This window comes from Rhinolophus hipposideros (genome assembly GCF_964194185.1).
Source record: "Rhinolophus hipposideros genome assembly, chromosome: 10".
NCBI classification, from domain to species: Eukaryota; Metazoa; Chordata; class Mammalia; order Chiroptera; family Rhinolophidae; genus Rhinolophus; species Rhinolophus hipposideros.
In genome coordinates, this window is record NC_138056.1 from 7,789,301 (window position 1) to 7,810,106 (window position 20,806).

A 20,806-nucleotide genomic window follows, 5' to 3' on the forward strand; every position below is an offset into this window, starting at 1 on the left:
GCCTACCTTCCAGAGAGTCAATAGGCCGGGAGTGGGACTCGGGCATCTCAGTCGTTTTAACACACCCCTGTGATTCTGATGAGAGGATTTGAACCCCTCCACCAAAGTGTGCTGATGTATGAGGACCTTGGACAGCAACAACCCAAGGATCAACCTAATACCAGGCCCCCCCCCCAGATGTCAACCCTCACCTTATTATTCCCCACCTCCCCATCTCAGCACCCACCTCATGGGCACATATGGGCAGCCTCACAAATATCTGTTAGATCTCCCAAGGCACCAAAGGCGAGACAGCCAGGGACACAGGGCAAGGAGGGAGCAGTGTGCTCTTCAGACCCAGGTTTCCCCTCTCCCCCACAGTCTGGGCCGGTGGAAGGTAATGATCTGGACCTACCAGCAGTTACCAGTATCACCTACACTGCCGTCACACCCAACTTCCCATCCTACTGCACTTGCCACTTCCTCTCAAGCATGGCTATCAGTGGTATCAACAACAACGCCCTGACATTGAGTGAGAGGGGCCCTGAGTGGGCCGGGCTCATGGGGACACCTGAGTCACAGGGGTTCAGTAGACCAGGAGACCTAACAAAGGGACCTCAGCTCCTTCCCTGAGTACAAAGCTGAGTCCACCTGTCCACCATCCCCACCTATCAGGACCGCCTCCTGAGATAGGCAGTGTCCAGGGCAGAAAGAAATTAAGATCATGGCCTCTTTGGTGGCTCTGATCATTTGGGTTGGTATATATCCCAGATATTTAGGGATCACGGAAATGATGCATTGGGTAAAGACTTGATAGAGATTGGGTGGGGTTGCATAGAGAGGCCAATCAAATTGTGAGTCTTTAATTCAACATTCATTTATTCAACACAATTGTAAAAGGCACCTAGTTTGTGTCAGACCCTGCACTGGGAATACAGAAGTGAACACGTGGACACTACCCATGAACTCAGAGTTAACAGTCTACTGGGGCAAACTGCCAAGGAGTTACAAATTGATGTGCTAAAGGCTGGGATGAGGACCATCCTGGGTGATGTGGGAGCTCAGAAGTGGGGTGTTCCTTTAGGACTTGGGGAGCCAGGAAATCTCTCCAGAAGGGTCATCTAAGCTCAGAACTGAATGCCAAATGAGGCAGAAAGAGAGAGGAAGTAAGGTTCTGGAGTAGAGTTCTAGACTAAAAAATAATAATAATAATAAATAAGGTCCACAGGCCAGAAAGTATGACCCACTGGAGGAAATAAAAGTGGTGTTGGATGGCCTGAGGGCAGGGCTCATTCATCTCTATTCCCCAGGCCAAGCAAAATGCATGGCACAGAGTTGCTAACCCTAAGTGTTGGTTGAATTAAAATGAGTTGAAGGAAGTGCTGGTGGAATGACTGTAGACAGATCAGAGAAGGTTGGGAGAAGCCAGAAAATATCAATGTTGGGGTTGGAGACTCTGAAATAAGAGCATGCCTAGGAATTCAGAGCCTTCCACCTATTCCTTGCTCCACACATACACTGAATCTAGCTGGTGATCAAACCACCCTTGCCTTATCCTCTGAGGGGACTGGAGGTGCAGAGCAAGACTGAGCTCAAGAGAGGAGCCCTTCTGCTCTGATATGAGGATCTTCGTCCACCTGGAAGTGACTACCACCCGCAAATACACACATACTCATATACCCCTGACTATGACCTAAGCTTTTCTCCTCTCCTCAGGCCTGGAGTGGCTGCCCTACCATTCCCAGCCATGTCTGAGCCTCTTAGTTGGATTAGTTTCCAGTACAGGCTGGCATGGCTTATACTGTGCCCTACTGGTGCCACCTGCAGCTGTTGTTTTCTATGCCCTTCTTTGTCTTCATCTACTCCATGTGGGTGGGGCCTGAAGATTGGGTAGAGAGTTCACAATAAATCACAGGTGGGCAGAGTATCTCCTAAAACATCCCCTATCTTCCCCCTTTCCTCCTAGTACCAAAGCAGGTTAAAGCAAAAAGAATCAATACCCAATTTGATAGATGGGGAACACCATGGGGGTTCTTTTCCCAGGTCTCCCAAGAAGACAATGGCAATCCTTAGAGTGGAACCCAGGGCTCCTAACTCCCAGCCCAGAATTCTTTCCATGCTTCCAAGGTGTCTTCCTGCTCTGGTCTGTGCCCTTCTCAGGCGGCCTGTCATTCCAGGCTGAAGTCATTCCCATTCCTGCCCCCACCCACAGGTACTTCACTGAGTTTGTCCTCTGGTCCTTTTCTTTGGGGAGGCTGGACCTCACCCTAAAGGCCCTACAGAGAGTGGCCTGGATCAATGGGAAGCAGGAAATGGGAGCTAAGCTTAGTATGGAGGTGAGGACCTTGTGTAACACGCCACCAGGGCTCTGCCTGTACCTCATCCTAAAACCTGTGCTTCCCAGGACCCAGGCACTGAGCCCCATCTATCCAAGCAGTTGCTCCTTAGCAGAGTTGCTCCTTTTGCAGAGTCTACAAAAGAACCTGACTCATCTGGAGCAACTGATGAGTTGCTCCTAGCCCAGCCCTGTGTTACAGCTGCTATGCTCCCCTGCTGTTCACCGCCTCCTGTTCTGCCTCGTGGCACTGTGGTAGGTCTACCGTCACTCAGGTAAGAGACAGACAAACTAATGGACAGATAAGAAGACTGAGAAAACAAAACAGGCTGGGAAGAGGCTGAGAGAGGCCCCAAGCAAGAAAGAAAGAACATGGGTACTCTGGAGGCTCAGGGGGTTCCACCTCTCTAGGGAAAGCCCAACTATCCCTCAAACTGCCAAGTTCTTTCCTCCCCTTCCAAGAGCTCTGAGCTCCACCAGGTGGCCCAACTGACCTTGGGGGGAAAAAAGAAGCAGCTATCCCAGGAGTCCTGAGCTTCTTGCCCTAAGAGCTCTGTGTCATAGGCACTCACATTCCACTGAAGATGTCTGTATTCTTCTATTGCCATGGAACAAATTACCACATAGTTAAAAGCTTACAATAGCACACATTTATTATCTCACAGAAGTCCAGGCAGAGCTTGCCATAATCCTCTACATAGGGCTTCACAAGCCTGAAACCAAAGTGTCAGACGGGCGACATTTGAAGGCTTGACTTGAGAAGAATCCACTCCTAAGCTTACCCACGTTGTTGCCTGAACTCATTTCCTTGCAGATGTAGGACTGAAAGCCCTGCCTGCTCTGCTCTGAGAGCCCTGCTTCTTGTTGGCTCAGCTTCTAGAGACTGCCCTCAGCTCCTCACGTGGGCTCTTCTCCCAACATGGCTGCTTACTTCATCATGCCAGCATGGAGAGGGTCTAGAGAGGGTCTGCTAGCAGGGGGCCATCCTAGAGTCAGTCTGCCCCAATGTCTTCCTAAATACTGTACAATGTGTCCCTGGCAATGGGGTCACTGGCAGCTGACAAAGGAACAGCCATGATCTCACTTGATTTGCATTTATCTGTAATACCTCCGAAGGAAAACTTACAGGCAATCCATGTTTATAAAGTAATGAGGAAGTAAAGACAAGAAACCAAAAAAATTTAATTTCCTAATCCTGTATTTCAGAAATAATCTGTGTCATGCGGGTTGGCATGCAGGGTCTCAGCTCCCGCTCCCCACATAAGAATGCAGGACATGGTGAGGCCAAAAAGCAACACCCACGGAGCCATGGATAGGGGAGTCATACCACTATATTCTCGCTGGCGGCTGGGTTGGAGGAAGCAGGAGCCACATGATCCACAACCTGCCATCCACTTCTCTGCCAACCAACCAACTTCACTTGCTAACTGCAATCTGAGCTTGCTAGCTCAGCCACCATCTTCTTGCTAGCCCCCATTTTCTGCTAGCATAGGCACGGCAGTTATATTAGTGGCCAGTGGCTCACTGGTTACAGCTGATGGCTAACTAGCGACAGCTGATGGCCATCCAATCACCGTTGATGGCCATTTACTACCCGAGTGAGCACCTTTCCAGGTGAGGCTGAAAGCCTGGAAACTGCACTCTGGGCTCTGTCCCCACAATCTGAATGTATGTTCATCCAGATTTTTCCTGTTTTCACATACATCAAACACAGTAATTCATACATATAGGTACAAAACTGCAATCGTACTCTTCGTACAGTTCTAGAATATTTTTGTCCTTACTATTTCATGAACATCTTTCCATATCAATAAATGAAGACTGACCTACACAGTTGGGCCTGTGTTCTCGTGATTCACCCCCTCCAAGTGGACTCCATCCCTTTGGCTGTGGCAGGGGGCTGGTAGAGCAATAAAGGCAGCAGGTTGCCACAGTGACTCACAATGCAAGTCACTTTGTGAAAGGCATCAGGAAAATGAGGCTCCACCTGTTTCCAGCCCAGGTTGTCTCCAGGCAATGGTACTAAGGGATAGGAGAGGTAGGGCAATTCACAGGCATTTGGTTTATTTGTGCTGGTGGTGCCCATGCCAGCAACAGAAATAGGAGGCAGACTCTTGAAGTTTAGGTGCACACAGGTGAAATTTATTCATTTTATCCACCACTCAAGCCTTCCACCTTATTATTTCATTCCTTTCCTCCACACAAACACCTCCCAAACTCCACCTTTCTCATCTCCTGTCTCCTCTCTCTCTCTCTCTGTCTCTCTCTCTCTCTCTCTCTCTCTCTCACACACACACACACACAAAATAAAAAATAAGAAAAGCATTGTCTCTTCCTCTTTATCCTTGATTGTCTCCAAGCATCCTGCTCCCCAGGTTTTTCTGGCTGGTGTTGATGAGAGTGATCATGTTTATCAAATTATACTGACTGGAATGTCTTCCCTTTCTAACAACAAAACATCACACACAAAATATCGCCAAATATACAAGATCACATACAGAATCTTCCAAATGTTTTCTGTATAGATTACCTTTTCTGGCAGTTCCCCCTATTTTATTATAATAAATTTCTCCCCACCCCCATCAGAACTCCATTTTTAAAGACTACATAGTATTCCATTGTCATGCAGGGTCTCTGGTCCTGCTCCCGGCACAAGAACGCAAGACATGGGGAGGCCAAAAGGAACAACAATGGAGCCATCGATAGGGGAATCATATTACTATATTCTCCATGGCGGCTGGTCGAGACACAAAAGCAAACATCCTCTAGTACCCCAACCGGCGGTCTTCCTGCACCCCAGTCTCGCTGGCAGCTGAGTGAGACACAGGAAGTAGGATCAACTCGAACCGCAATCCACAATCCGCTTGCTAACTGCACTTGGTAGCCGCAATCTGCCATCTACTTCTCTGCAAACCAAACCCCAAGCGTAGCCACGGCAGTTATATTAGTGGCTAATGGCTAACTGGTAACAGCTGATGGCCACCCAGCCACAGCGGATGGCCATCTGATTACAGCTGATGGCCATCTAATAACCGAGCCAGTACCTTTCCATGTGAAGCCACTGTCCCCACATCCATATTTTTGTAATTTACTTTACCCATACCAGTGGTGGGCACATAGGTTCTTTCCAGCTCTTTCCAACAATAAGCAAGGCTGACATCATTATCCATAGGCAAGCATCCCATGCATCTCCCTGATATCCCTGGAGATTAACCTTACAAGTGTGCTTACTGGGCCAAAGTTATGAATATATGTAAGGGTGTTTCCTGAAAAGGCTGTGTGTGCAAAGTGTCCCCTAAACGCCAAAAGAGCCAAGAGGCCAAAGAACTCCCAGACGAGTCCAGCCTGTCAGTTTAAAATGTTCAATCGGGGACTTACAGAGATGGGCAGCAACAGGCCAAAGATAGATCCTAGCAAGGTTCACCCCCTAGACCACCAACTTTATATCTCCCTAAGAAATGGGCCCAGGGCCGGCCCGGTGGCTCAGGCGGGTAGAGCTCCATGCTCCTAACTCCGAAGGCTGCCGGTTCGATTCCCACATGGGCCAGCGGGCTCTCAACCACAAGGTTGCCGGTTCGACTCCCGCAAGGGATGGTGGGCAGCACCTTGTGCAACTAGCAATGGCAACTGGACCTGGAGCTGAGCTGCGCCCTCCACAACTAAGACTGAAAGGACAACAACTTGAAGCTGAACGGCACCCTCCACAACTAAGATTGAAAGGACAACAACTTGACTTGGAGAAAAAAAAATCCTGGAAGTACACACTGTTCCCCAATAAAGTCCTATTCCCCTGCCCCAATAAAATCTTTAAAAAAAAAAAAAAAAAGGAAAGAAATGGACCCAGTACTCTGAAAGGAATGCAGAGGTGGTCGAGGGGAACAAAGTGATGAGATCTTGGGGGCTCTGGCGCCAGAGCAATTAAAAGATAACTAACACTGAGGGTGTCTTTCCCCAAATGGAGAGTTAATGGTGGAAGAAGGATTAATGGTCATTTGTGATTAACCCTCAGCCTCTGCACATCCCAGAGTCCACCCAGGGAGAAAAGGGTGGGGGCTTAAGGGTTCAGGGATATTAGTTTTAAAATGGAGTCAGCTTTATCTGGGCACCAACCTACTCTCCAGTAAAGCAGTATTTTACAAAAGTGTTTAAAATACCCTCATCAACACTGAGTACTATTATTCTGAGAAGCAGAAAATAGTATCTTGTTCAGTTCACATTTATTTGATTCTGGAGGAAATTGAACATTTTCTTCACCTGATTTTGATCTATTAATATTTATAATTTTTTTAAACTTCCTATTCATATCCCTTGTCCATATTTTCCTTTTTACTGACTTGTCAGAACCCTCTTTTACATTAAAAATACTAACTTATTACAATGTATGATCAATATTTTTGGCATTTTAAACTGTCTTAAATTTATAACGTTCTGAAAATAGAGACCTTTTATTGCTTTGTCTAAACACATCTACCCATTTTTTAAAAATTCAGCTTACATTTAGGTTACCCTCCTCCTGAGTATAAAACTATTCACCTAGATTTTCTTCAAGTATGTTCACATTTGTTTAGGCTTTTATATTTTATGATCATCCATCTGACATTTAATTAAACATAAGGAAGTAGGATTTTTTTTTCTAGATTAGTTAATCCTTCCCTGGTTGGTGTGAAACACCATCCTTATCTCATACTGTTTCTGGACTATTCAGTCCCATTGTCTTGTCTATACTATTCTGTTTAATTCTTAATTCTAATGTGGCTCATATAAGATTGTCTTCTGTAGATAGCTTCTCACTGTGGTTTTCATCAACCCTGAGGCAGGACAGAGCACTTTACTATATCTCTCAGGAGCAAAGCTGCCCCACAAAGTGTCACTAAACATTGTGGATTTTATGAAGACTCCATGGGAGATGGAAGAGATGCTCATATCACACACCGCACAGCCAAAAAACTTCGAGGTATTTCTGTTCTCCCTCAAGTCTATCGTTGGCTAACAGCCAAGGATGTATATTCCCTTCTCTCTCTCCTGACTCTTATTTCCTCCACATAACCTCTAAAATCTCCTAAGAATTCATCTCTGACTGGAAATTTGCATACGTCACACAGCAAAGCAAACCCCCTGCCAATTAAATGAGTCCTTTTTTCTTAGAATTCATCAGTTATTACTTGAGCATACCTAGGAAGTGGGGTCTCTCACAAACACCCTCTCCCAGTGCAATCAACTAATCAAAGCATTCACCTATCAAAAGCCAGTCTCCCCTGTTCGAGAAAAGCGTCCGAGGAGCTGGTTTGGGAACGAGGGTTTTTTTGAATACTTGATATGCTAATCATCATTTGAATTTCCCAGCCCCTTCTGGCCTGCTTGCTTCAAACTGGCCAGCCCCCACTAGCCAGATTGACACATTGCGTTTCTCACACAGGGATTTTGTACAACTGGGATTCTCAATTCAATATACTCTGCAATGGCTAAGGAAAAATAAAATAAAGTAAAAAGTATCCATGTAAAAAAAAAAAAAAAAAAAAAAGCCAGTCTCTAAGGTAGGGTGTTGAGAATGGGAGGAACCTATTGCCAAGTAAAAAAACATGATTTTCTCCTAGATAATTTTAAAATACAGGCTAATATATGATAAACAATATTGCCTTTTAGAATTAAGGGAATTATCTGCATTCAAAAGAAAGGGAAAAAAACACAGGGCTGAGGTAAGGCCTAAAAGAAAGAACAGATGTAAGAGCAGTGTACCAGCTGCAATTGCTATATCAAAGTGGCATGGCTATTACCCGAAGCAGATCGCCTCTGCTTCTGCCCCAGGTCCGCAATCTTCTTCAGCTTCTATGGTTTAGTCATGAGTCTGCAAAGTTTTGGGATTAACATCTACCTGATACAGGCACTCTTCACAATTGTAAGATTATTTGATTTCCTGGGCTTTTCGACCACCAAATTGCTGGGCCGCAGGCATACCCAAATGTCCTCCTCACTGCTGTCAGAGATCTGCATTCTGGCCTGTGCGATGATACCGCTGGGTGAGCACGTGCCCCATTCCTGCTCCTGTTCCAGTCCTTTCCCAGACCCCAATCTGGCTCAAACCAGCTACCTAAAGGATAGAAAAGACCCAAGACTCCTCCCAACTCTTCCCAGCATCTTATCATCACCTTCATTTCCTTCCAGACCTGTCATTCCTTCACATCATGATAGCTGTGTTAGGAAAAAACTGCCTGGCTAGCTGTTGGAACTGCATCTTTATGTATATACGGGAGCAGTACCTCACAGTAATACGGTAAGTGGGGTATGGAGCAGCAGTTACTGGGATGGCACAATTAGGCCCTAGAACCAGAAGATTTCCAGTCAGAAATGGCACAAAGATCAACCAATTGTTTTGTAAGGCAAGGAAGGAGGACAAAAACATACAGAAATTAGGACAACTTAAAGACAAAAAGTAAGATGGTATCATTAACTCCATATATAACAATCACCACAATAATGTAAATGGATTAAACCTACCAATTAAAAAGCAGAGATATTCCAAGTTGATTTTTTTAATCTAGTTCACGAAGTTTACAAGAGACCCATCTAAAATGTTAATGCATTAAAAAATGTTAAATGTAGAGAAATGGAAAAAGATATACCAGGCAAATATTAACCATAAGAAAGTTAGATAGACATATTAACAGGAGTCAAATTAGACTTTAAGACCAAAAAAAGTACAATGTTTAAGAATATGGCTCTGATATATAAGGTAACTGGTCCAAATGTAAAACACAGATAATAATATTAGTACCAGAAATAAATTAAATAGAAAACAAAAATATAAAAGAGATTCAACAAAATAAAAAGTTGATCTTGAAAATATCAATGAAATGGAAAAATCCCTGGTAACAATAATCAAAAAATAAGTAAAGGACCAAAGACATGAACAAATATTGGGGGAAAAAAAGAAACTGAACGACAGATCTAGAGAAATTACAAACATGTTTAAAAAAAAAGAAATCTATGAACAAGTCTATGCTGATAAATTTAAATTTAGATGAAATTGACAAATTCCTTAAAACAATAATATAGGAAACCCAATTCTATAATAAAGTAAAAGTCTGAATAGTGAACTTTAAAATCTTGCCTCAAAGAAAACACCAGGCCCAGATAATGATACAAATGAGTTCTGCCACATTTTTTTCCCCCTTTGGAGAAATGTCTCTTCAGGTCCTCTGCCCATTTTTCAATTGGGTTGTTTGTTTTTTTATTGTTGAGCTTCATGAGTTCCTTGTATATTTTGGATATTAGCGCCTTATCGGAGGCACTGTTTGCAAAAATCTTCTCCCATTCAGTTGGTTGCCTCTTTATTTTGTCAACGATTTCTTTTGCTGTGCAGAAGCTTTTAAGTTTCATATAGTCCCATTTGTTTATTTTAGCTTTTACTTCTATTGCCTTTGGAGTCAAATTCATAAAATGTTCTTTGAACCCAAGGTTCATAAGTTTAGTATCTATGTTTTCTTCTATGCAGTTTATTGTGTCAGGTCTTATGCTTAAGTCTTTGATCCATTTTGAACTAATTTTGGTACATGGTGACAGATAGAAGTCCAGTTTCATTCTTTTGCACATGGCTATCCAATTCTCCCAGCACCATTTATTGAAGAGGCTGTCTTTTCTCCATTGTGTGTTTTTAGCTTCTTTGTCAAAAATTATCTGTCCATATTTATGTGGTTTTATTTCTGGGTTCTCAATTCTATTCCATTGGTCTATGTGTCTGTTTTTCTGCCAACACCATGCTGTTTTGATTATTGTAGCCCTGTAGAACAAGCTAAAGTCAGGGAGTGCGAAACCTCCAGTATTGTTCTTTTTTCTTAAGATTGCTTTGGCTATTCGGGGTCTTTTGTGGTTCCAAACAAATCTGATGATTTTTTTTGTTCTATTTCTTTAAAAAATGCCATTGGGATTCTGATGGGGATTGCATTAAATCTGTATATTGCTTTGGGTAATATGGCCATTTTAACTATGTTGATTCTTCCAATCCATGAGCACGGAATGTCTTTCCATTTCTTTGTGTCTTCAATTTCTTTCAAAAATGTCTTACAGTTTTCAGCATATAGGTCCTTCACATCCTTGCTTAAGTTTATTCCTAGGTATTTTATTCTTTTTGCTGCAATTGCAAAAGGAATTGATTTTTTTATTTCTTTTTCTGAGATTTCATTGTTAGTATATAGGAATGCAATGGACTTTTGTACGTTGATTTTGTAGCCGGCAACTTTACTGTATTAATTGATTGTTTCTAATAGCTTTTTGGTGGAGTCTTTAGGGTTTTCTATATATAGGATCATTTCATCTGCAAAGAGGGACAATTTAAGTTCTACATTCCCAATTTGGATGCCTTTTATTTCTTTCTCTTGCCTGATTGCTCTGGCAAGGACTTCCAACACAATGTTGAAAAGCAGAGGTGATAGGGGTCAGCCCTGTTGTGTTCCTGAACGTAGAGCAAAGGGCTTCAGTTTTTCACCATTAATTATGAGATTAGCTGAGGACTTGTCATATATGGCCTTTATTATGTTGAGGTATTTTCCTTCTTTACCTATTGTATTAAGTGTTTTAATTATAAATGGATGTTATATCTTATCAAATGCTTTTTCTGCATCAATTGATATATGATTTTTGTTCTCTATTTTGTTTATGGGATGTGTCACGATGGATTTGCGGATGTTGAACCATCCTTGTGCCCCGGGGATGAATCCCACTTGGTCGTGGTGAATAATCTTTTTAATGCATTGTTGTATTCGATTTGCTAGAATTTTGTTTAGGATTTTTGCATCTGTATTCATCAGAGATATTGGTCTATAGTTTTCATTTTTGTGTTGTCCTTACCAGGTTTTGGTATCAGGATAATGTTGGCCTCATAAAATGAGTTAGGGAGCACTGTCTCTTCTTCAATTTTTTGGAAGAGTTTGAGCAGGATTGGTATTAGATCCTCTGAAGGTTTGGTAGAATTCATTAGTGAAGCCATCTGGTCAAGGACTTTCGCTTTTGGGAAGGTTTGGATGATTGATTCAATTTCATTACTGGTGATCGGTCTGTTTAGATTTTCCAGTTCTTCATGGTTCAGCCTTGGAAGGCTATATGTTTCCAAGAACTTGTCCATTTCTTCTAGGTTATTGAATTTGGTGGCATATAGTTCTTCATAGTATTCTTGGATGATCCTTTGTATTTCTGTGGTGTCTGTGATAACTTCCCCTTTTTCATTTCTGATTTTGTTAATTAGTGTCTTTTCTCTTCTTATCTTAGTGAGTCTAGCCAAGGGTTTGTCAATTTTGTAAATGTTTTCAAAGAACCAGCTCTTTGTCACATTAATTTTTTCTGTTGTCTTTTGTTCTCTATTTCATTTAGTTCTGCTCTGATTTTTGTTATTTCCTTTCTTCTGCTAACCTTGGGTTTCTTTCGTTCTTCTTTTCCTAGTTCTTTAAGGTGTAACATGAGGTTATTTATTTGGGATTTTTCTTGTTTCTTGAGATAGGCCTATAATGATATAAATTTCCCTCTTAAAACTGCTTTCGCTGCATCCTAAAAATTATGGTAGGATGTATTTTCATTCTCATTTGTTTCTATGTATCTTTTGATCTCTCCTCTAATTTCTTCTTTGACACAGTCGTTCTTTAAAAGTATGTTGTTTAATCTCCATGTATTTGTGTTTATTCCTGCTTTCTTTTTGCAGTTGATATCCAATTTCAAAGCCTTGTGATCAGAGAATATGCTTGGTATGACTTCAATCTTCTTAAATTTGCTGAGGCTGATTTTATGTCCCAATATATGGTTTATCCTTGAGAATGTTCCATGTACACTAGAAAAGAATGTATAGTCTGATATTTTAGGATGAAGTGCTCTATGTATGTCAATTATGTCCATTTCATCTAATGTGTCATTTAGGGCTGCTATTTTGTTATTTATTTTCTGTTTGGATGATCTATCCATAGCTGTCAATGATGTATTTAAGTCCCCTAGTATAATTCTGTTTTGGTCAATTTCTCCCTTTAGTTCTGTTAGTAGTTGCTTGGTATATTTTGGTGCTCCCTGATTGGAGGCATAAATATTAATGACTGTTATGTCTTCTTGTTGTATAGTCCCCTTTACCATTATGAAATGTCCATCTTTGTCTCTTGTTATCTTTTTCACCCTGAAGTCTGTTTCATCTGATATCATTATGGCTACACCTGATTTTCTCTGGGTACCATTTGCTTGGAGTGTCAATTTCTACCCTTTCACTTTGAATCTATGCTTGTGCTTGTAGGTGAGATGTGTCTCTTGGAGACAGCATATGGTTGGGTTTAGTTTTTTTATCCAATCTGCTACTCTGTGCCTTTTTATTGGTGAGTTTAGTCCATTTACATTTAGGGTGATTATTGATACGTGAGGATTTCCTGTCATTCTATCTTTAGTTTTCTGGTAAGGCTGTGTCTCCATTGTTTCTTTGCCTTTTTGTTGTTGTCTATTATTTCTGTGTGGTGGTGTTCTATGATGTTTCTGTTTGTTTCTTCTTTTATTACAGTATGTATTTCAGTTCTGGATTTTTTTTGAGTGGTTACCCTTAAGTTTATGTAAAAGAAAGTTTGATATTTAGAGTATTCCATTTTCTTCAGCAGGCTTACTTTCTCCATTCCCATATTCCGGTTCAGGCCTTTGCTCTCCCCCTTTTTATGTTGCTACAAATTGTCCCTGTTGATGGTGGTTGAATAGCCTCCTTTAGTATTTCTTGTAGTGCAGGTCGTGTATTAGAAAATTCCCTCACCTTCTGTATTTCTGGAAAGGTCTTCATTCCTCCTTCATATCTAAAGGATATCTTTGCTGGATATATTATTCTTGACTGATAATTTATCTCTTTCAATAGTTTAAATATTTGGTTCCACTCCCTCCTGGCTTGTAGAGTTCTGCTGAAAAATCTGATGACAATCTAATGGGCTTTCCTTTGTAGGTTACCGTCTTCTTTTCCCTGGCTGCCTTGAGGATTCTTTCTTTGTTGTTGATTTTAGACAGCTTCAATACAATGTGACTTGGAGAAGAATTGTTGAGGTTTGAGGTAATTAGGTGTTCTATTTGCTTCTTGGAGTCGAGGATCCAGTTCTGTCCACAAGTTTGGGAAGTTCTCATCAACAATTTGTTTGAATATATTCTCTGTTCCCTTCTCTCTTTCTTCTCCTTCTGGTATGCCCATTATTTGTATATTGCTCTTTCTGATAGAGTCAGAAAGTTCTTGTGGAGTTCTTTCATTTCTTTTAAGTCTCAAGTCTCTTTCTTCTTCCATCTGTGTAATTTCCAGGTTTCTATCTTCAATGTCACTGATTCTTTCCTCCGTCTGGTCAACTCTACTACCTAAGCTGGTTATTTCATTCTTAATTTCTTCTATTGAGTTCTTAATGTCCAGAAATTCCATTTGGTTCTTTTTTAAAATTTCAATCTCTTTCGTAAAATGCTCATGTTGTTCTTTGATTGCTTTCTGAGTTCATTAAATTGCCTTTCTGTGTTTTCTTGCATCTCGTTGAGTTTTTCAGAACTGTAATCTTGAATTCTCTGTCACTTAAGTCACATTTTTAAGGAACAAATCTTCCAATATTATACAAATGCTTCCCCAAAAAAGAGAAAAAGAGGGAATTATCTCAAAGTCAATCTATGAGGACAGTTCATACTGAAACCAAAGGAGGATAGCTGTGAATTTAAGATTATAGGCCAGGAGCAGCCGGATGGCTCAGTTGGTTAGAGCACGAGCTCTTAACAACAAGGTTGCCAATTCAATTCCCACATGGGATGGTGGGCTGTGCCCCCTGCAACTAAAGATTGAGGACAGACGCTAGACTTGGAGCTGAGCTGCGCCCTCCACAACTAGATTGAAGGACAATGACTTGGAGCCGATGGGCCCTGGAGAAACACACTGTTCCCCAATATTCCTCAATAAGATTATAGGCCAATATCACTCATAAACAGATACAAAAATCTTAAACACAATATTAGAACAATGAATACAGTGATGTATAAAAAAGATAATACATTATGACAAAGGAGAGTTAATCTCAGGAAAGCAAAGGTGGTTTAACATTAGAAAATATATTAATATCACCATATTAATAGATTATCATCCCAATAAAAGCAGAAAATCTTTAATAAAAATTAACATCCATTTAAAATAGCCTTAGTAAAACAGTAATAGAAGGAATTTTATATGATATCGAACATCTACCAGAAATCCAAAGCAAATATTTTTTTAATTTTGGGGGGTAACAGTGTATTTTTTCCAGGACCCATCAGCTCCAAGTTGTTGTCCTTCAATCTAGTTTTGGAGGGTACAGCTCACTGGCCCATGTGGGAATCGAACCGGCAACCTTGTTGTTAAGAGCACATGCTCCAATCAACTGAGCTAACTGGCCGCCCCACAAATATTATTCTTAATGATGAAACATTCGAAGCATTCCCTTTAAACTTGAGAACCAGACGAGCGTGCCTGCTGTCTCCCCCTCTATTCTACATTATACAAGAGAATGTGGTCAGTGACTGGGATTAGAATAACAAATAACAGATATAGGACCAGAAAGGAAATATCAAAACTTTCACTATTTACAGAGCATATGATTGTCTATATAAAAATCTAAAATCATTAGAAATAATAAAATTTGCAAGATAACTGGATACAAAGTCAATAAATAAAAAATCAATTGCAGGGGTAGCCAGTTAGCTCAGTTGGTTAGAGTGCAGTGCTCTTAACAACAAGGTTGCCAGTTTGATCCCCACATGGGCCACTGTGAGCTGCACCCTCCACAATTAGATTGAAACAACTACTTGACGTGGAGCTGATGGGTCCTGGAAAAACACACTTAAATAAATAAAAGTTTTTTGGTTTTGTTTTTTATTGGGGAAGGGGAACAGGACTTTATTGGAGAACAGTATGTACTTCCAGGACTTTTTTCCAAGTCAAGTTATTGTCCTTTCAGTCTTAGTTGTGGAGGGCGCAGCTCAACTCCAGGTCCAGTTGCTGTTGCTAGTTGCAGGGGGCGGAGCCCACCATCCCTTGCGGGACTCGAGGAGTTGAACCAGCAACCTTGTGGTTGAGAGCCCACTGGCCCATGTGGGAATCGAACTGGCAGCCTTTGTAGTTAGAAGCACGGAGCTTTAACCGCCTGAGCCACCTGGCCAGCCCCAATAAAAGGTGTTTTTTTTAAAAAAAAAAAAAAAAAGCAATTGCCTTTTCTACTCTAGTAGAAATTAGCTAGAAATTTTAACTTTTTAAAAATTCCGATATGGAGAAAAAAATTTAATTGTATGGAAATATATTAAAGAAAACTGAAAGGTATATGTATATGGATAAGAAATCTCAGATGTCAGTTCATAATTGACATAAGATGGTATAAAAATATCAATGATTCCAATATTCATTTATAAATTAAATGCAATTCTGATCAAAATCCCGATGGATATTTTCAAGACACTGGCAAGAAAATTCTTAAATGTATATAAAAGTGCTATGGGTTAAGTATAGCTAAGTTACTTTTTTAAAAGAACAAGGTGGAAGCATTTTCCCTACCAGAATTCAAGACATAAACTCATACTATAAAATTGTAGTAATTAATACAGTGGATGATGGAGCAGGAGAAAACAAATTGGCCAGTGGAAAAGAATGGCAAACCTAGAAACAAACCCACACATCGGAAAAACCTGCAGAGGAAGCAGATGACTGGAGAAAATATGGACTAGTCAGTAAATAGTCCCAAGACATCTACTCACTCATATGGAAAATAAAGAAAATGCAATCCATATTTCAACCTTAAACAGAAATTAATTTCTGCTGCAAAGTGGAGGATTTCTTAAGGCATAAAAAGGGTAAGGCAGAAAAAAACATTGATAAATTTTTCTATTTTGAATTTTTTAGAATCCTGGCCATCTGTTTCACTATAAATAAGGTAAAAGGAGTAAAAGAAGGTATTTGCAATGATTTGTATCCAGCATTTATAAAGAATTTCTGGAAATCGATTAGAAAAAGGACTTCTATTTCCATTTAAATAACAAAATAACACTGAACATAACCCCCAAAAGTAGTAAGTATTTTTAAATATCCTTAAAAACACCAAAGAGCTGGAATGAGAGTGTGGGAAAACTAGGCCAACTGTTCAAGGGAAATGAGGAGCCCAAAGAGGAAATCAAAGCACCTGAGCATCAAAACAATCACTGTACCTAATGGGGAAAGTTACATGCATTCTCTCTGACCTCAGAATCAACTGTTTCACACAGTACTGAGGGTCCTGGTCAATAGCATTCTACAGGAAAAGAAAAAGAAATAAGAACTTTAAAAGAAAAGTGCTTAAAATGCCATTATTTGGAGAGAATATGATCATCTACCTAGATGACCCAAAAAATCAATAAACAAAACTAATAAAAGAGTTCATCAAGGATTCTGGATACAAAAATCAAATTACCAAAATATCAGCAGCAATAATCTAGAAGTTATAACTTCTAAGTGATAATATAGAGAAATAACCTAAGAAATATCCTAGAAAAACTTTGAAAATTAAGATACCATTGAAAATAACACCAAAAGCTAAATCCTATTAGGGATTTAACACAGGACACCCAAGACTTCCACGGAGAAAAATTTTGATCATGAAGATTACTTTTGTAAACAGAGAGGCATTCCACACTCTTGTTTAGAATGACATATTATAAAGATGTCCACCCTCCCAAACTTAATTAATAGAAATTTATAGAAATTCAGTGGGATCTAATCAGAATTTCATATAGATTATGTTTTAAGAACTCCAAAAACTTACTCTAAAATTTATAGGGAAGAATAAAGACCACAATTACTAAGTCAATTTTGAAACAGAAAAGCAAAGAGGAGAGGCTCACTCTACCATCTGTTAAGACATATAAGGAAGCCATTGTATGTCTACGGCTTTTTGGTGCAAGAGACAAACAGAATTTAAGAGAGGGCTTGGAGTCAGATGGAGATGGAGATGGAGATGGAGGAGATGATGGAGATGATGGAGGTGGAAATAGAGATAGATGGCAACTACATCCATTTGATTACATCAAAAAGGACTTTCTTCTTATTGAAGGACACGATGGACAAATTTAAAAGACAAATGACAGATTTGGGAGATATTTGTAACATTTAACACTGACAAAATTCTAATATTAAGAATATACATGAAAAAAAAAAAGAATATACATGAATCTCCTACAAATCCACAGGAAAAGGAAGGAACCCTAGTAGAAACAGGCAAAAAAAAAAAAAAAAGCGAATGGGCATTTTAAAGACAATGAAACCCAAAAGGTTAATGCATGAAGAATGAGATCATCACTTTGCACACATTAAACTGGCAACAGTAAGAAGCTGGATAATGCCAGGTGTTGGTGGCCACGGAAGAACACAGGACCCCTACATCCACACACATGGGCCACAGGCGCCGCAGGTGGGAGTGAAAGGTGGTGCCATCATTCTGGAGAGCAACTGGCAGAATGCATGTGCGGGCATGCGTACACACACACACACACACACACACACACACACACAGAGTGACACAGCCATTTCCTTCCTGGGCCTGTATCTCAGAGAACTTTTCACACAAAAAACCCCTAAGGGTCCACATACAAAGACAGTCACTGCAGTATTGCTTGAGGTCACATGTGGCAGGAATCTAGACATTTAGGTAAACCGTGGGGAGATGCACACTGTGGAGTACTATGCAGCAACAGGCATACACACACCAGCAGGAAAGTATCTTTAAAACAGAGTGCTGAAGGAAATGAGAAATAGAATGAGATCTATTATTTATACCAGTTAGGTAAACTAAAGTATTTGCACACAGCTGCCATGGGCTACCATGGGCTGCCAGGAATGGGCGGTGGCCAACATGAGTGGCCAGCAGCCACAGTGAGCGACCGACAACCGGAGACCGACCGCCTCAGCCGGTGGGAGCACAAGGCTCATAACACCAGCATGGGCCAGGGAGCTGTGTCCTACACAACTAGACTGAGAAACAACGGCTTGAACCGGAGTGCGGGAGGAGGCGGAAGAAGGGAAATATATATATATATTTGCAAAAAAAAATACAGATTTTACAAGAACATACACAAATAAAAGAGTACACATTAAACACAATAGATTGACTTTGGCGGGGAGGGGATTAGGAGTGGGTAATGGTGATAAAGAGGAATAAACAATTAAGGGGGGTAAGGAGACATTGCAAAGACAAATAAGAGAGGGTCATGAACAGAGGATTATAATTTACTCAACCCTCTGCACCTGGGGTAAAAAACAAAAGTAGCAAAAGAGAGAGTGAGTAGCTACTACTTCAGATAAGATGATCCGAGTCATCAGGTACGTCTCTTTCATAAAGACAAAAGGTAAACAGTAAGTCTGAAGGCCTTAATGAGAAAACAAAGGGATAGGGCACATGTCATGCGGAGTGTCAGGCGGGGTCTCTGGTCCCGCTCTTCACAAGAGAATGCAGGATACGGTGAGGCCAAAAAGGAACACCCACGGAGCCATAGATAGGGGAGTCATACCACTATAGTCTCACTGGTGTCTGGGTTGGAGACACAGGAAACAGGAGCCACATGATCTGCAACCCTCATGGCGCCGCTTGCTAGCTCAACCACCATCTTCTTTCCAGCCCCCATTTTCTGCTAGCGTAGCCACGGCAGTTATATTAGTGGCCAATGACTCACTGGTTACAGCTGATGGCCAACTAGCCACAGCTGATGGCCATCCAATCACAGTTGATGGCCATTTACTACCGGAGCCAGCACTTTTCCACGTGAGGCCGAGAGCCTGGAAACTGCACTCCTGGCTCTGTCCCCACAGCACAAGATAGGAGCTGAGGTAGGCAGGGACCAATCATGTAGGGATTTATAAGGAGGTCAGATTTTATTCTAGTACAATGAGACATCACTGGATGATTCTAAGCAGAGTGTGAAATGATCTGAGTTGTGGTTTTAAAAGATCACTTTGGCTTCCTCGTACAGAATAGGCTGGGAGAGAGGGCCAAGGCAACGTGGGAAGACCAGTCAGGAGGCTACTGAAAAAGTAGTGTTAGTACCGCAGTATGGCAATAGCAAGAAATGAAAATAGCTTGGAGTGAACTGGTGGGCAGTGGTTATAGAGATGGAGAGAAGGGGATTAACTCTGAATGTAGTTTTGGAGGAAGAGCCATCCAAATTCCTAATTTGGATGCGGGGAAATAAGGGAACAGGAGGCATTCAGGGTAATTAGATACTTGAGCTTGAGCAACTAGTGGTTCGAAGTGCCCTGTACCAGGATGGGGAAATCTAGGGGAGGAGCAGTCTTGGAGGGAGGAGTGAAGGGTTCCTCAACTACATAAAATTTGACTTTTTAGACATCCAAATGAAGAGGTCAAGTGGGAAGCTGGATATATTTATGTATACTCTGGAGCTCAGGGGAGAGGTTGTTTCGGGACTTGTTCACAGTCACATAGCAGGTTCAAATTGGGACTGGAACCCAGGCTTCCCGATTCCAAAACTATTTGCTTCCCACTTTTTTTTAGCTAAGGTAAGCGCAAGCATTTGGCACTGCAGGGAATGTGAAAAGAGGGAGCACCAGAGGCAGGCAGAGTTAGGGCTCCACAAGCCCCACTGGGCTCTCCAGGGTTTTCCTCCTCCCCACAGGCAGAGGGGTCTGAGCATGATACCAACCTAGGCCAATGCAGGCAACATCCTGAGCCCACTGGTGGGCATGGCCACCGAGATCTACCCCTCCCTGCCTCTCTTCATCTACGGAGTGGTCTCTGTGACTGCCTGCACCGTCACCATCTTCCTACCAGAGACCCTGGGCCAGCCCAACACAATTCAGGACCTGGAGAGAAGGTAGGCTGCACCCTCCCTGACCCACCTCACCCACAGAGCTACAAGGAGCTCACAGCTCCTTGATCCAGCCCGGCTTGACAAAAAAGGCCAGACCCAGGGGACAGCAGGGATTTACATAGGGTCATTCAACCGGACTCTGGTGGAGCCAAGGCCTGAATCCAGGCCTCTCGTCTCCTGGGCCTCCTGCTTCCTGTTCTCACAGATAAGCTGAGTCCCCTGGAATTCTTCCTGGGGCTCTCAGCTCTTGAAAACGGTGGGAAGTTAGGACATAAAGTGGGACAGCTGAGCACAGACGCCTAAAAAGTATCCCCAACTCTACTCCCAAGCCCTGCTTCTCCTTCTCCATAGGTAGAAAGAGAAATTGGGGCAGAAGCAGCAGGAGCAGCAGATGGTCCTGCTCCAGGCCTCTTGAGGACAGAAAGGGGGCAGAGAGTGGAGGAAGAAGCCCCTGCATCTCCTGGATGTCCACACTAGAGCAAGAATGGAGAAATGGCAGCCAGGGGAGCACAGGAGGCCCCTCTACTGGACCTGTGGTTTCAGAAACTCTTCCCCTAGGCCCCCCACTCCTAGCCAGAGTCACTTATTAAAGTCATTTTGCACAACTTCTCCCACTGTTCCTCTCTGGCCCACACACAGTAGCCAATCCACATCAGC

The 20,806-nt window shown here is 41.8% G+C and overlaps 1 protein-coding gene across 1 annotated transcript in view; it reads left to right on the top strand.

The window, feature by feature from the left end:
- LOC308504186 (solute carrier family 22 member 6-like) overlaps positions 1–20,806 on the top strand; it is a gene marked incomplete at both ends in the record, with an annotated part of 32,319 nt that overhangs the window by 7,061 nt on the left and 4,452 nt on the right. The window contains 2 exons of the mRNA XM_081064311.1: positions 2,192–2,315; positions 19,986–20,152. Of these exons, the coding sequence (XP_080920437.1) occupies positions 2,192–2,315; positions 19,986–20,152 (291 nt within the window). The remainder of the gene's footprint in view (positions 1–2,191; positions 2,316–19,985; positions 20,153–20,806) is intronic.